This window comes from Dreissena polymorpha, chromosome 14 (genome assembly GCF_020536995.1).
Source record: "Dreissena polymorpha isolate Duluth1 chromosome 14, UMN_Dpol_1.0, whole genome shotgun sequence".
Taxonomy (NCBI): Eukaryota; Metazoa; Mollusca; class Bivalvia; order Myida; family Dreissenidae; genus Dreissena; species Dreissena polymorpha.
The window spans coordinates 25,106,376-25,119,780 of record NC_068368.1 but is presented as its reverse complement, the minus strand read 5'-3'; the positions used below and the strand labels follow the sequence as shown (position 1 = coordinate 25,119,780).

The 13,405-nt window shown below is 35.2% G+C and overlaps 1 protein-coding gene across 1 annotated transcript in view; it reads right to left on the bottom strand.

Moving 5' to 3' along the window:
- Nucleotides 1-6,762, bottom strand: part of LOC127857234 (uncharacterized) — an 83,021-nt gene extending 76,259 nt beyond the window's left edge. The window contains exon 1 of the mRNA XM_052393650.1: nucleotides 6,719-6,762. Coding sequence (XP_052249610.1) covers nucleotides 6,719-6,762 — 44 coding nt within the window. The remainder of the gene's footprint in view (nucleotides 1-6,718) is intronic.
- Nucleotides 6,763-13,405: the final 6,643 nt, after the last annotated feature.

Below are 13,405 nucleotides of genomic sequence, written 5' to 3'. Positions count from 1 at the left end.
ACTACTACTAGTTGTTGAAGGTCGTAAATCAAACTCAGCTCCGGTCATGTCAGGTCTCAGGTGCACCCCAAGGGTCTGTACTGGGGCCCTGTTTATTTCTTGTCTATATTAACGACCATCCAGATTCCTTAAACAGTAGGGCACGACTCTTTGCAGATGATACATTGGTCTACCTCACTTTAAATAAAGAGAATGACTGTAACACTCTTCAAAATGACTTACATAAATTAGAAAAATGGGAAGAAAACTGGTCTATGGAATTTAATCCTGATAAGTGCGAAGTGATAAGATTAACGAAAAAGAAAAAGACAATTAATTTCCCTTATAAACTTCATAATATAGAACTAAAAACAACAGATAATACTAAACATCTTGGCCTAACTATAAGCAATCATTTCAATTGGAAAACGCATATAAATAACATAACAACTAAAGCTTCTTATTCACTAAAATTTATCAAGAGAAATGTCAAAACAAAAAATAAACAAATAATAGAAACAGCGTACAAAACGTATGTTAGACCGCAACTGGAATACTGTTTTTTAATTTGGCACCCATGTCAGAAAAACTTAACTTATCAAGAAGAGAGAGTACAAAGGTCAGCAGCCCGTTATGTGCTTTATGACTACCATTACACCAGTAGCGTTTCTCAGATGATAAAGACACTAAATAGGCAAACTTTAGAACAAAGTAGAATAAACACATCATTGATAATACTCTATAAAATTGAAAATCATCTAATCTATGTAGACCACCATCACCTTACAATAACAAGAAATCTTAATTTCCTGGTACCTTTCTCTTGAACTACATATCACCCAAATTCTTTTTTCCCCAAGGACAATCAGGTATTGGAATGGCCTTCCATACAACGTTTAGAGCAGCACCAGCCTCAGTCGGTTTACTGCAGGCTTGGCAACTGTCTCGAAATATATATCAGTATCTTGTTTTCATACTGTTATCAATTTACATCACTCGTCATCATGTTTTTTCGTATGTCACTTAACATCACCTTCATGTACATACTGTATATATATTTTTAATACGTGACTTTTAACATTTAGCTGTCCCCAGACAGTCGCCTTCCTGTCATAGTCAGCAATTGACTGTAGGAAGTAAAGAAGTAGAAGTAGAATTAGTAGATATCTTGTTAATTTAAAATGAAAATTGAATGTTGTTGCAAGAGGAAACAAGTGTTTCGTGCATTTAATTTCAGAATAATAATTATTATTATTTCATTAATATTGTAATATGAAGGCGATATGATTGATAAAGCTTAGAAATAAATAGCATTTAAACTTTGTATATGAAGAAAGATGCTTTCAAGACATTACATGATGCAGGAACACAATTTGACAGGTCGCGAAATTATGCAAACTTTACCTGAATAACATTCCAGCCACACTGGATCCACTACCGTTGTTTTAATACAACTCAGAAAGACAATACGGATTGAAAACTTACTTATTGCCATTAGGAATTGCATTTGTAAGGTGTAGATCCACCCTGATTTCGAATTAGTTTTGCTTTCGGCACTTCATTGTAGCTTGAAAAGTGTTATTTATGAACGCTCAAATATTGAACCTTACTGTTGTTGTTACACTGCACTATTCTTTTAGTCGAAAAAGGGAGGTGAAAATATTAGGGGCTGAGTACCTTAAGTATATTTTTAAATGTTTAAACTTTTGCACCAAAACTAAGCATACAACAACAAAATGGCGTTCACAATTGTCGAAATTTAAGATTCTCATATAAGGCCGAGTTTTTTTCTGGTTTCTGATTGGCTGAATCTCGTATTGGCCGACCTTTTTCCGTATTGGACGTGTTTTTTTTTCCATATTGGCCGCCTTTTTCTCGTATAAGGCGAGTTTCGAGCTTTATTGGCGAGGCTCAACTTGTATTGGGCGAACAAATTGAACACATTTTTGTCTAATATTATAAAGTCAATTGATAATAGGTGTTATTTAATGACTTTTTATTAAATATAAATAGTATAAAATAGGAGTCCAGCGGTTGCCGAACAAAAACAAAAACGATGCCATGAAAACAACTGTACATTGTTTCGTTACCTTTTCGTCAACTTGCAGCGCCAATGTCGCCGTCGACATTTGACGATATTCTGTAAGAGAACAATCGCACTGCCACTTCCCTATTAAAGCAAGCATTGGTAGTCCATCGGACGTGGTCAGGCAACGTGCTTCATTTTTGTATTGCATGAGACCGTCCGTAATAAGTCTATGTTATTGTCGAAACCTTATCTGTTAATGTTTTGTTTCTAAAACAAAATCATTAATATGCATAATCCGATTCATCATTATATTAGATTGATATCAATTATGGAGATGTTGTATTATTACCCGATTCACCAGATTGCAAAGCATAGACCATTAACGCTGGAAATGCATTTTCTCAGCGCAATTCGCCAACTAGGCGCGTAATTCTGGCGTCATGCTCTAAGCGACGAATCGGGCAACATAATGGAGAGCGATGTGAAATTGTTTGTTATAGAATTCAAACAAAATTTATCGATTTATTTTTGTTCTCAAATAATTAAAAACAGCGCGAGGCGAAAAATTTGCTAATGATGCAGCTATAAAACCGATAGGCGGCGATGTTTAAGCTTTAATGTACATAAAACATAACGCATAACATGTCCGCGATCCAAAATTAACGATGCATGTGTTGATTCTTTTAAAAACGCACATTGTGCAGTTCGTTTTTATATCAGATAAGTATTGCCTAAAAGTCATTAAATAGCACCAATTTTGTGATTGATGTTGATTCATGTATAAATTAACATTACCAGCATTAGTAGGCAAGTGACAAAAAATGCGAAAATGCTGCGATCGGGTGGTAAGGGCAAATAATAAATAATGAATAACAGACGTCGTTCGACAGCCAACAACGATGTTTTTTTCGATATTAATTTAATATGCTCGTTAGAGTAACATCATAACCATTACTTAACAATACGGTAGCTGGAGAGAAATGATTATCAATTAAAATTTATTCTGATTCAGGGACAAAAGAAAATTATTATCGCTAGTTTAAATACTCTCGTTATTCATCAGCACGTGCCTTGTGAAAATGATAACTCACATGTAACGGCCGAAACGAGAAGGACAGGTGTCAACGTACCTTCGACATCGGTAATTATGTTACATTATGTTTATTTTTTTCAATTGAAATTGAAACACTTCCAAGAAAGTAGCACATCGACAGTGAAAGCTTATTTTGCTATCAAAACGCATTGATAAAACATCACGTACAATATGAGTAACGAAATACTTAAATGTCTTTCAGATTTATAATATTTTGTGTCGAATGTTGTTATCCATCATCAATTTCGAACCCCATCTAACCTTTATTAAATTGGGGTCTCTTTTACTTCGTGTACGTATTTGCATTGTATGATAATAGCTAGTCATTTATTGATTGTATGTCTATATAGTTTGCCTGACTTATCGACTTGAGAATTGTCAAATAGTTAACACATACCATGAGGTAAGCTGTCTTCATATCATTTGTGTTGTGTCATTGTATTAAATTTACCAAGCACACATTAGAAAACGTTTATGATGCTATCAATCGGTTCTTTAAAAGAACTCGACAAAATGATGAAACCGTTTATAACATCAAATAATAATCATTGAATTTGAGTAATACTAGATATCCTGATCGTCATTATTTTTGGAAAACTAATATTTTCAGTCGTATACAAACAACGCTGCTCCATATTCATCAGTATGTCAATTGTAGTTTAAAACAAATATTGATATGGTTTGCAATTTCGAAAAGACTCGAAATGGGTCGGCTTGATTTGCATTTTCTGACAAGTAAAGGTTTCCCAAACCTAGCTGATTCCACAGTATCTCTATTATATATACAGAACGTTAGCGGGAATCATTTCATATTCTTATGCTTTTTTTTCCATAATACTGCATCTAATTTGTAGACAATCAACATTACCAGCCAAGGTAACTTCATTCCATTTGGCGAAAACAATCCGTATAATTGTGACTTTATGCAGGACAATAATATAACGGCGAGTTTTTGTACATAATAGACATACCAAAGTGAGAACAAACTACACATTTTCCTAAATTTGTTTCAAGGTTTTGACAAAGCCGCGACGCAGGTAAAAAAAAGAAAAAGACTCATACATACAACGACGCGTTTGCAAAGTTATAGTCTCGGCGCTTTGTAAATAAGCATTGTTACTTGACTTAATTGATATAAGCCACGTTAGTTTGGTTGGTTTAATTTCACTAGCCGACAGATGAAACAGGTTCAAATGACCAGCCTTTTATCTTTCTTGAGCTTACTTTAAATAGTTTCAAAGGTCAAGGGATCCTCTATAACTTCTGGCCTTAATGCGCATGCTCATATCGGTGGGTAATATATTGAAGCGTGTCTTTATAAGCATATTTCCTCCAGCAGTAACTAGTTTCTAGGTCTGCGTGTAAAGACTTAGTAAGGGTATATGTATCCACAGACAGCATTCATCGCCTTTCTTATTATCACTGATTGTTTGACAGTCATGCTATCATTATATAAAACAAAAAAGTACAACGTAATGTATTCTAACGGAACGATTCCTTTTTACAATATTCAATTTGAACAAAACATTATTTAGCCAGATGTTATCAAATTCAAACAACAACAAAACATTTCCAAGATACTTGAGTTGATACCAGTGGTACAAGCGCCGAGTTGTATACCGTTGTTATTACAAAACTCCATTAATGCTATCAATTTCTTGTATAAACGAAAGAACTCGCTTATAAAGATGATTAAAGAGAAGCGTTTTTGATAGATTGTAGAATTATTTAGAGATAAGTTATGTTTTTGCAATAATTATTGTTTCAAGGTCTTTGTTTCGATTCGTCAGTTGATCATTTTCTTATTGGTTTTTAATGCGCGAATGTTCCGATAAGATAAATAAAAGTTTACATCAAACACCAAGAACACCAAGAACACTAGGAGCGAGGTAATGATAGGGGACTCCACAATTGATGTATTTGTAAATCACGCAGAGCGTGTTTGCTAAGCGCCCAACTACAAACTGACATTGAAATCAGTGTCTAAAAATGATGTCAATGATAGATGAAATGTGATAATCTTTCAGCACCAAGGAAACCTTAAAAAAAAAACACTGTGAATGCTGATATGATTTCAACTGATAGACGCATGGACTTTCCTACTCACTGCCACTGTATAAGACTCCCAGGTGGACTGGACTTCTCGGATTCCTTTCCGGTACATGTGCCCTTATGGAACACTTCCAAAAATCGTCGTTAGTAGTGCCCATCTAACGTATCTACCAAGAAGTTACATTACCGCCCAGTTGATATGCTGACCATGTTGCAACGCTGACAAAACAGCAAAAGCACAAACTGCAGCCCAATCAGATTTGCTAAGTGTTGAGGGAAAATGTTTCATTTTTTTCTAGGCGAATACAAGTGTTGGACGGAAACGGCCTTGTTAAATGGATAAAATGATAGGAAAGTCATTCACCGGTCGGTGATAGATTTGTTCCGGATAAGTTTGTAGATCTTGCCTCAAAGTTTCACAATCTTGTTAGTGAAGGGCCAGATTATGTCTGTTCATGCTGCTCCCAAACCTTTTTTAGGTATGCAATATAAAAACTGCGAACAATTACAAAGTACTCTGGAAAAAGTTCGCCATTACCTGTCAAATTGTAAAAGTGTTGATAATGTTGAGTGGATTTGCAATGGTTGCTATAAATTTATATGCAAAGGTTAAACACCTCCTTTTGCAAACACAATGGTTTGGCATTTCCTGTTAAACCAAGGAGGTGGACTTATCAAATTTGGAAGAAAGATTGGTTTCCCCAACATTGCCATTTATGCAGCTCCGTGAAATGCCCTGGGGTGGTCAGTTAAACCTGAGGGAAAATATTGTCAATGTTCCTGCAGATGTAAACAGCACAATCATGTCACTGCCTAGAATGATGAGTGAACATGACACTATAATGATAAAGTTGAAGCGTAAATTGGCTTACAAACACCATGTTTTATTTGAAAATATTAGGCCAAATAAAGTATTCGAAGCTGCAAAATGGTTGGTTGCAAATAGCAGCATTTGTAGAAATGAAGGAATTGTTTTAAATGAAACTTGGCTTAAGCAGCCACATTAAAATTTTATCCTTCCAGATTCCATGTCCCAGCAAGGAAAGGATGCTGTTGATACAGTTGATAATGACTCTCACTCATATTCCTGGACAGCCCAGAGAATTTAACCAGGTGCTTTGTGTAGCTCCAGGAGAAAAAAATAGTCCTATCAGCTTATTTCAAGACTTTCATTCTGAAATACTCTCATTCCCATAGATTTCTGTGGAAAGCTACGCCTTGATAATTCACAGCGTTTGGTACCATTGCATTACAGTGACATTTGCAGGTGGGAGTTAAGAAATGTTGACAGACGAGTTGCAAAATGTGTTCCTAACACATTTTTTAAGTTAAAAACGCCTGCAAATCAAACAAGTGAAGGATAAGGTTAATCTAGCTGTAAGAAAATGTAAATCTAAAGACCAGAGACTAACTGCCGGTAATTTGCTTAATCCAGTTTTTGTTGATCAGCTTACGATGCAAAATGATTGGTATAAAGTCTTACGGACGATTCGTGGATCTCCACCTTACTGGGAGCATGCTAAACGTGATGTTTTCGCAATGATTTGTCAACTCGGTACTCCTACTTGGTTTGCTTCTTTTTCTGCTGCAGAAACAAAATGGTTGCCATTACTGATATCACAACACAGACTTGGCCATGGTAAAGACATTTCAATGGAAGAATCCAGGTTATTTTCCTGGCAGGAAAAGTGCATTCTCAAAAAGTCAGATCCTGTGACTTGTGCCCGGTACTTTGACATGGGAGTTCACGTTTTTATTAAAGACATTTTAAAAAGCACACTTATGCAAGTTGTTGAAATAATGGACTTCTTTTATCGAGTTGAATTCCCGCAAAGAGGTTCCCCCCATATTCTTATTATTTTGTGGGTGAAAGGTGCTCCACTGCATGGTGTTTCACCTGATAATTTAATCACAGACTTTGTTGATTAGTATGTAACCTGTAAAAACGACAACGCTATTCAAGAATTAGTAAATTACCAAATATATAGACATGCAAAAACATGCCGTAAACGTGGAAAAAAGGATGCAGATTCAACTTTCCTTTGTTTCCTATCCCAAAGACTATTATATTATATCCTTAAGATGAGACTTAAGCATAAGTGGTTACAAAAATAACAGCATTTCTAAATGAGGCATACACAAATAACAAACACATAGATTTCGACGAGTTCCTTGTTTTTCTAGAAATTGACTTCAATACATATATTGAGGTAATAAGATCGACCTTAAAAAGAGTGACAGTTTTCTTGAAGCGATCTTTAGCTGAGGTACAAATAAATAATTACAACACTGTTTTAATGCGATGCTGGATGACCAATATACTTGCAGTACATACTTGATCCATACGCTTGTGTTTTTTACATGGTATCGTACATCTCCAAAGGACAAAAGGGTTTATCAAACTTGCTTGCTGATGCTTGTTCTGAGGCTCAGTCAAAAGACACCAACATACGAGAACAAGTACGAAGAATTGGTAACCAGTTTTTAACCAATGTTGAGATTGGAGCTCAAGAGGCCGTCTATTTGGTACTACAGATGCCACTGAGACGTTGTAAAAGGCAGGTTATATATGTTGACACAAATCAAGCAAATGACAGGACATCTATGATCAAACCATTTTCACAACTGCAGAGTATTCCTAAAGAGTCGGTTGATGTAAAGATGGACAGTATTCTTAAGAGATACAAAAGGCGACCCAAGTCTATGGAGTTAATGTGTTATGCAAAGTTTGCTTCATGGTATGGTGTCATCCCTAAGCAGAAAGAAAAGAAATCAGTTAATATTGAAGCAGAATTACCCGAAACTGAATATGTTCATGACCAAGAAGATGAAATTGTGCCTATAAATGATGAAATTGGGGGCAAAGTGGTAAAGTGACCATGTGGCACATGCTTAAAGAAAAGAAAATGTGGGAAAATTATTTATACTAATACAACACCTATTAATAAGGATAGGGAAGAGCATTTTCGTCAAAAACTGTACACCCATTCGAGAGATGAAAGGGATTTCATTGCCGGATATGACAAGTATTAGCAATGTTTAGCATCGACAATTCTTGAAATCAATGCTAATAAGATGCAATTTAAGAAATGTGATTTTGATTTTGAGACATTGTTTGCAATGGATGTAGATCAAATAGAACTAACTGTTGACATGGAAGCGCAATACAAAGGGGCAATAGATGAAAATGCAGGTGTCTCATTTGCCAGTCAGTTTGGTTGCTTTGACTCAAACGTTGTTGATAGTGATTCATTATATTATGATTTAGGGGAAGACTTGAATGTTACTTTGCGACGCTCAAATGCTAAAATTCTTCCACAGAAAGAGGTGGATAATTATGCTTATTTTGAGAGTATACGGAAGTTAAATGACGAACAACAACATTTTTTTTAACATGCTTACTAAAATGAAATCCAAAGAATTACCCTTTTACACATTTCTGTCTGGTGGTGGTGGTGTTGGGAAAAGTGTGTTAGCAAAGTACATTTATCAAGGTTTAATAAAATATTATAATCATTTAAGGGGTGAAAATCCTGATACAATTAAAAATTTGTTGTGTGCTCCAACGGGAAAAGCTGCGCATAACATTGGTAGAAGCACAATTCTTTCTGCCTTTTGCATACCAGCTAACCAAGGTTTTCATTTTAAGCCTCTTGACATGCAGCAGTTGAACACAATGCGAGCACGGTACATGTCTTTGAAACTTGTCATTATAGATGAAATTTCTATGGTGGGTCGTAGCATGTTAAATTTTATCAATCTTAGAATGCAGGAAATAACATCTTGCACTAAACCTTTTGGAAATGTAAGAATACTTGCAGTAGGAGATCTCTTTCAATTGAAAACTGTCATGGATTTTTGGGTGTTCTCGCAGGAATTCAGAAGGTCCCAACTGCATTATTTGGCCACATATGTTTGGGTTGATTTATTTGATTTCATTGAGTTGAAAGTGATAATGCGCCAGAAAGACGATGCTGCATTTGCAGAGCTGCTGAATAGATTGAGGGAAGACCTTCATACTGAAGAGGATATTGCTGTTTTAGAAGCTAGAGTCGTTAAGGGTGATAGTAATGACCTTAAGACCAAACATCATTTATTTTGCAAAAGGGAAGATGTATCATTGCATAATTCTTTTATTTTGAAAGAAATTCCTGTCAGTAATAATGTTACAGTTGAAGCTGTTGATGATGTGTCTGGTAATATATGTGCTGCATCGCTACGCAGTACAATTATATCCAAAATACCAAATGACTCTTCAAAAACTATGAATCTGCCAAAACACTTACCTTTGGAACTGAATTGCCTGCAGAAAGAAGCCTGAATGTAACCACAGAAGATGGCTTGACTAATGGTGCAGCATGCATATTTGATTTCAGAGTTCAAACCTCCTGTAGATACAGCATAATTTTGGTTTTGTTTGATGATCCAACTGTGGGTTGTAAGTGGCGCAGCCGATATAGACATTTTTACATTGCGGATATTCCGCTGAACTGGACACCTATTCTTGAAACGTGTCGTCGCTTTACTTACCAGTATTACAAAAATTACTTTATCATCAGACGCCAATTCCATATATATCTTTCAGCAGGGAAAACAATACACAAAGCTCAGGGTTCAACTATGACAGAGGCTGTAATTAACTTTGGAACAAACAAAATTGACCACATTCACTATCTTGGTCTCAGTAGAGTTGGCAAACTGTCAGGTGTTTTTTTTACTGAAATGAATGCTGGTAAAATACATGTTTCTCCAGATGTCGAAATTGAAATGGAAAGACTAAGAAATCACACAAAAAATAACCCATTTATTACCTTGTTTAGGTTCATTTGATTCAATGCTTTATACAAAAATAAGCTTTTATAATAGCCGTTCTTCAAGGACACATTTTGTTAACTTCAGACAAGAAACCAATATGTTGTATTCTGACATCATAGGTTTAGTTGAAACAAGAGTTTGGAATTTGATTGTTGAAAAGTATAGCCTTGAAGGTTTTAGTCGCTTGTGTGGTACTTTGGAACACACAGCTCATGGTATTGCAGTTTTTGTCAAAAATTGAATTGACTGTGCGTCATATTGCTTTAAAGACAGTTTGTGACATAGAGTACTGTCTTGTGGACATTGGGCAGGGGCTTGTGATCGGTTTTGTGTACTGTCCTCCAAAGAAACATACACTTAAAAATGTAACGCAATTTCTCATGGCTATCAACAATGAAATCACGGTAACTCAGTCAAACATGGAGCTTGTGCTGATGGGTGATTTCAACTTTGAAATTAATGTAAATAAAAATGTAACAGATACTTTTAAGAGCACTTCAGATTTGCAACAATTATCGCCTACTAGTGTTACGACTGATTACGGAACATGCATTAATCAAATCAATTCAACAATATGTGCTAATGAAATAGCTGCATTTGGCACACTGGAGTCTATTCTGATCATAAACCATTATTTTTAGCTGTGCAAAAAATGAAGTATTGTTAGAAAAAGTATATTGCATTTTTTCTAATTAAAATGTTATAATTTAATAAAACCCATAGTGCTCAACATGATTCAATTATGTTCCTTCCAAGGACATTTATGACAAATATTTACTTAATTTTAATTAAGCATCAGAACTGCAGCAATAATGTTACGCAGAAAAAAGCCCGAGCTAGGATCTGAAAATGATTAGACAAAAGGGTTCATTCCTTTGAACCTGGGTTATTTCAATGGGGATGTTGCATCATCTTACATAATATTTGTGATATAAATGTATATATTATATTACGTCATATCACATGTATTTCTGTTAGATTTCATTAATTGTATATTTATGTAAATATGCAATTCATAACAATTATATATAATCCTAATTTAACAATTTGTGCATACTGTCAATTTTGTGAAATACTTGTCTGTGTAGTACAGATGATTTCTTTTAGATTATTGCTCTTAGTATTATGTTGTATGTTGATATAACCACAAGTAATCAATTAAAATGACAGTTGTGTAAGGTTACACTTTCTAACTTTAGCTTTTTTACATTAAAATGAGATTTATATATTTATTATTATGTTGTATGTTAATATAATTAGGTGTGTTATTGCACTGAAGCATTTGATTTGGATTATCTGCAATTACTCCAAGGTATTGTTTATATTGCAATATGATTGCACTGTTAATTACCACTTGGCACATAATGGGCACATTGGGACACACACTCAATTGTCACTTACATGACAAATAATGAGTTAAGGATTACTGTTGACTGAATGGTCAGGATATAATTGCGTCAAAATAACTCAAGGAAGACAATATGCAAGGGAAAACCATATCAATTTATCTGGCTTGCATAAAAATGCAGTAATTTTCATTTATTGAAATCTCATGTTAAATTATTTGAAATGTCATATTGCTAATAATATCATTTTTGTTTTATCATTACAGATGACTAGTATCGATGCAGCATTCGCTGAACGGAGTACTGGGCCATACAGTCTGGCCTTAAAGGTCAAGATTGTTGCAGTGGAGCCATCAGAAATATACTGGAAGGATGGGGAGGAGAAGAGGGTGATGAACTTTGCCATGAGTGACGGCAACACCACTGCAAAAGGGATCTGCTATGTTTTGCAAAGTGCAGGTAATTTGTAGGGAAAATCTTATGTTTAACAATCTGTGTTGTGTTCAAAATAAAAACAGTGTTGTAACCTAAGTTTAATGTTTTAGAACTATGGATTGTTACGATTTCAAGTTTCATAGATATATGATACGTTATTGTAAAATTTATCATCTAAGGTTTATGCGACAAAATAACAATAGACTCAAAGTTTTATTCATGGTATTGAAATTCAAGTTTTTAAGACCAGCAGGACTAATCAACACTGACGTTAACTTTTTATGGGTCATAATTAGCTTGCATCAAAATGCACCGTTTGTTGATTAAAATAACACTTTTACACCATTTATAGGTGGGCAACACTTTGATTCTTCGTAACACCATTCGCAGAACCGAGGATTGGGAAAGAGTGCTCATATTGACGAGCGCTTCAAAAGTGCTCTCGTCGGCACCCCTACAGGTTCCTCCACAACATGCGTTTTCTTCACCTGCAAAGAAACGTGTTGTCAAATAATGATGAGAAATTGGGTGAAATATTTGGGTTTTCTTTATGTACGAAATATTGACAAGTATATCAGTAGCGAGTATGCATTAACAACAAAGGGGTAACAATGCTGTTGACACAAGCCTAAGGCTGTATTTGCATTATTTATTATTTGTACCACAACGCTCATTAACGTGTGCATACTTGAATAGTGACTTCTCCAGATTGTAATTCAGCCAATTAGAAATAAACACACATAGAACACTGACCAATGGGATAGATAACTGAGTTTCACGGGGCAGATGTTAGAGGGAAACAAGACAGTTAGCGTTTAGACTTGGAAATGTACGGATCGAGAAAGATACGATCATGTAGCTATCAGACTGTATTTGTATAACCGAAAATATTAAGTATGTTAGACATTAAATTGGACTAGAAACTGATACATGGTGTTGTTGAATATTTTATCCTGTATTATGCAGAGAAATTAACATAAATAGAGAGGGACCGACTTGTCCCATGCGCGGCACGAGAAAATGGGAGTTAATGCAAAACTCGTCATCTTGGCAATTCGCGCATGACGAGATATCGAATGATAGGCTTGTTAGTAACTATGTGTCGTCTATGAACTATGAACGATTACGTGACACAGGACGTTAAATGGTGCCGTGACCAGGATTCGAACAAAGAAATACCTCCACTTACGATTACGAAGCCATGAAAAACAACGCGAAGAAACTCCGTTTCGGCAACTTCTGTAACCAGTAACAACAACCGTGAGCCGGGAACAACGACATCAGACCGCACATATTCTGCAACTTCCGGTGAGTGACTGTTTTATTCCCTTACGCTTGTATCAAAATGGCAAATCAAATAATCCCTGAGTTATTTCAAAATTTGAATGAACAAATTAAAGATGTTAAAACGGCTATAAGCACTCAGACTATTTCACAGGTTGTACAATCATTTGATGGAAATTCAAAAGAATTTAAAAATTGGATTAAAAATGTAGAAAAATATGGAACACTTATCAATTTAGATGAGAATAAATTAAAATTTGTTGCTTACCAATCTAGTAAAGGGCTTGTTAGTGATTACATACATCGTTTTTTGACTGACGATACGATAGGAACATGGACAGATTTAAAGGAACAGCTTAAATTAAGATTCGC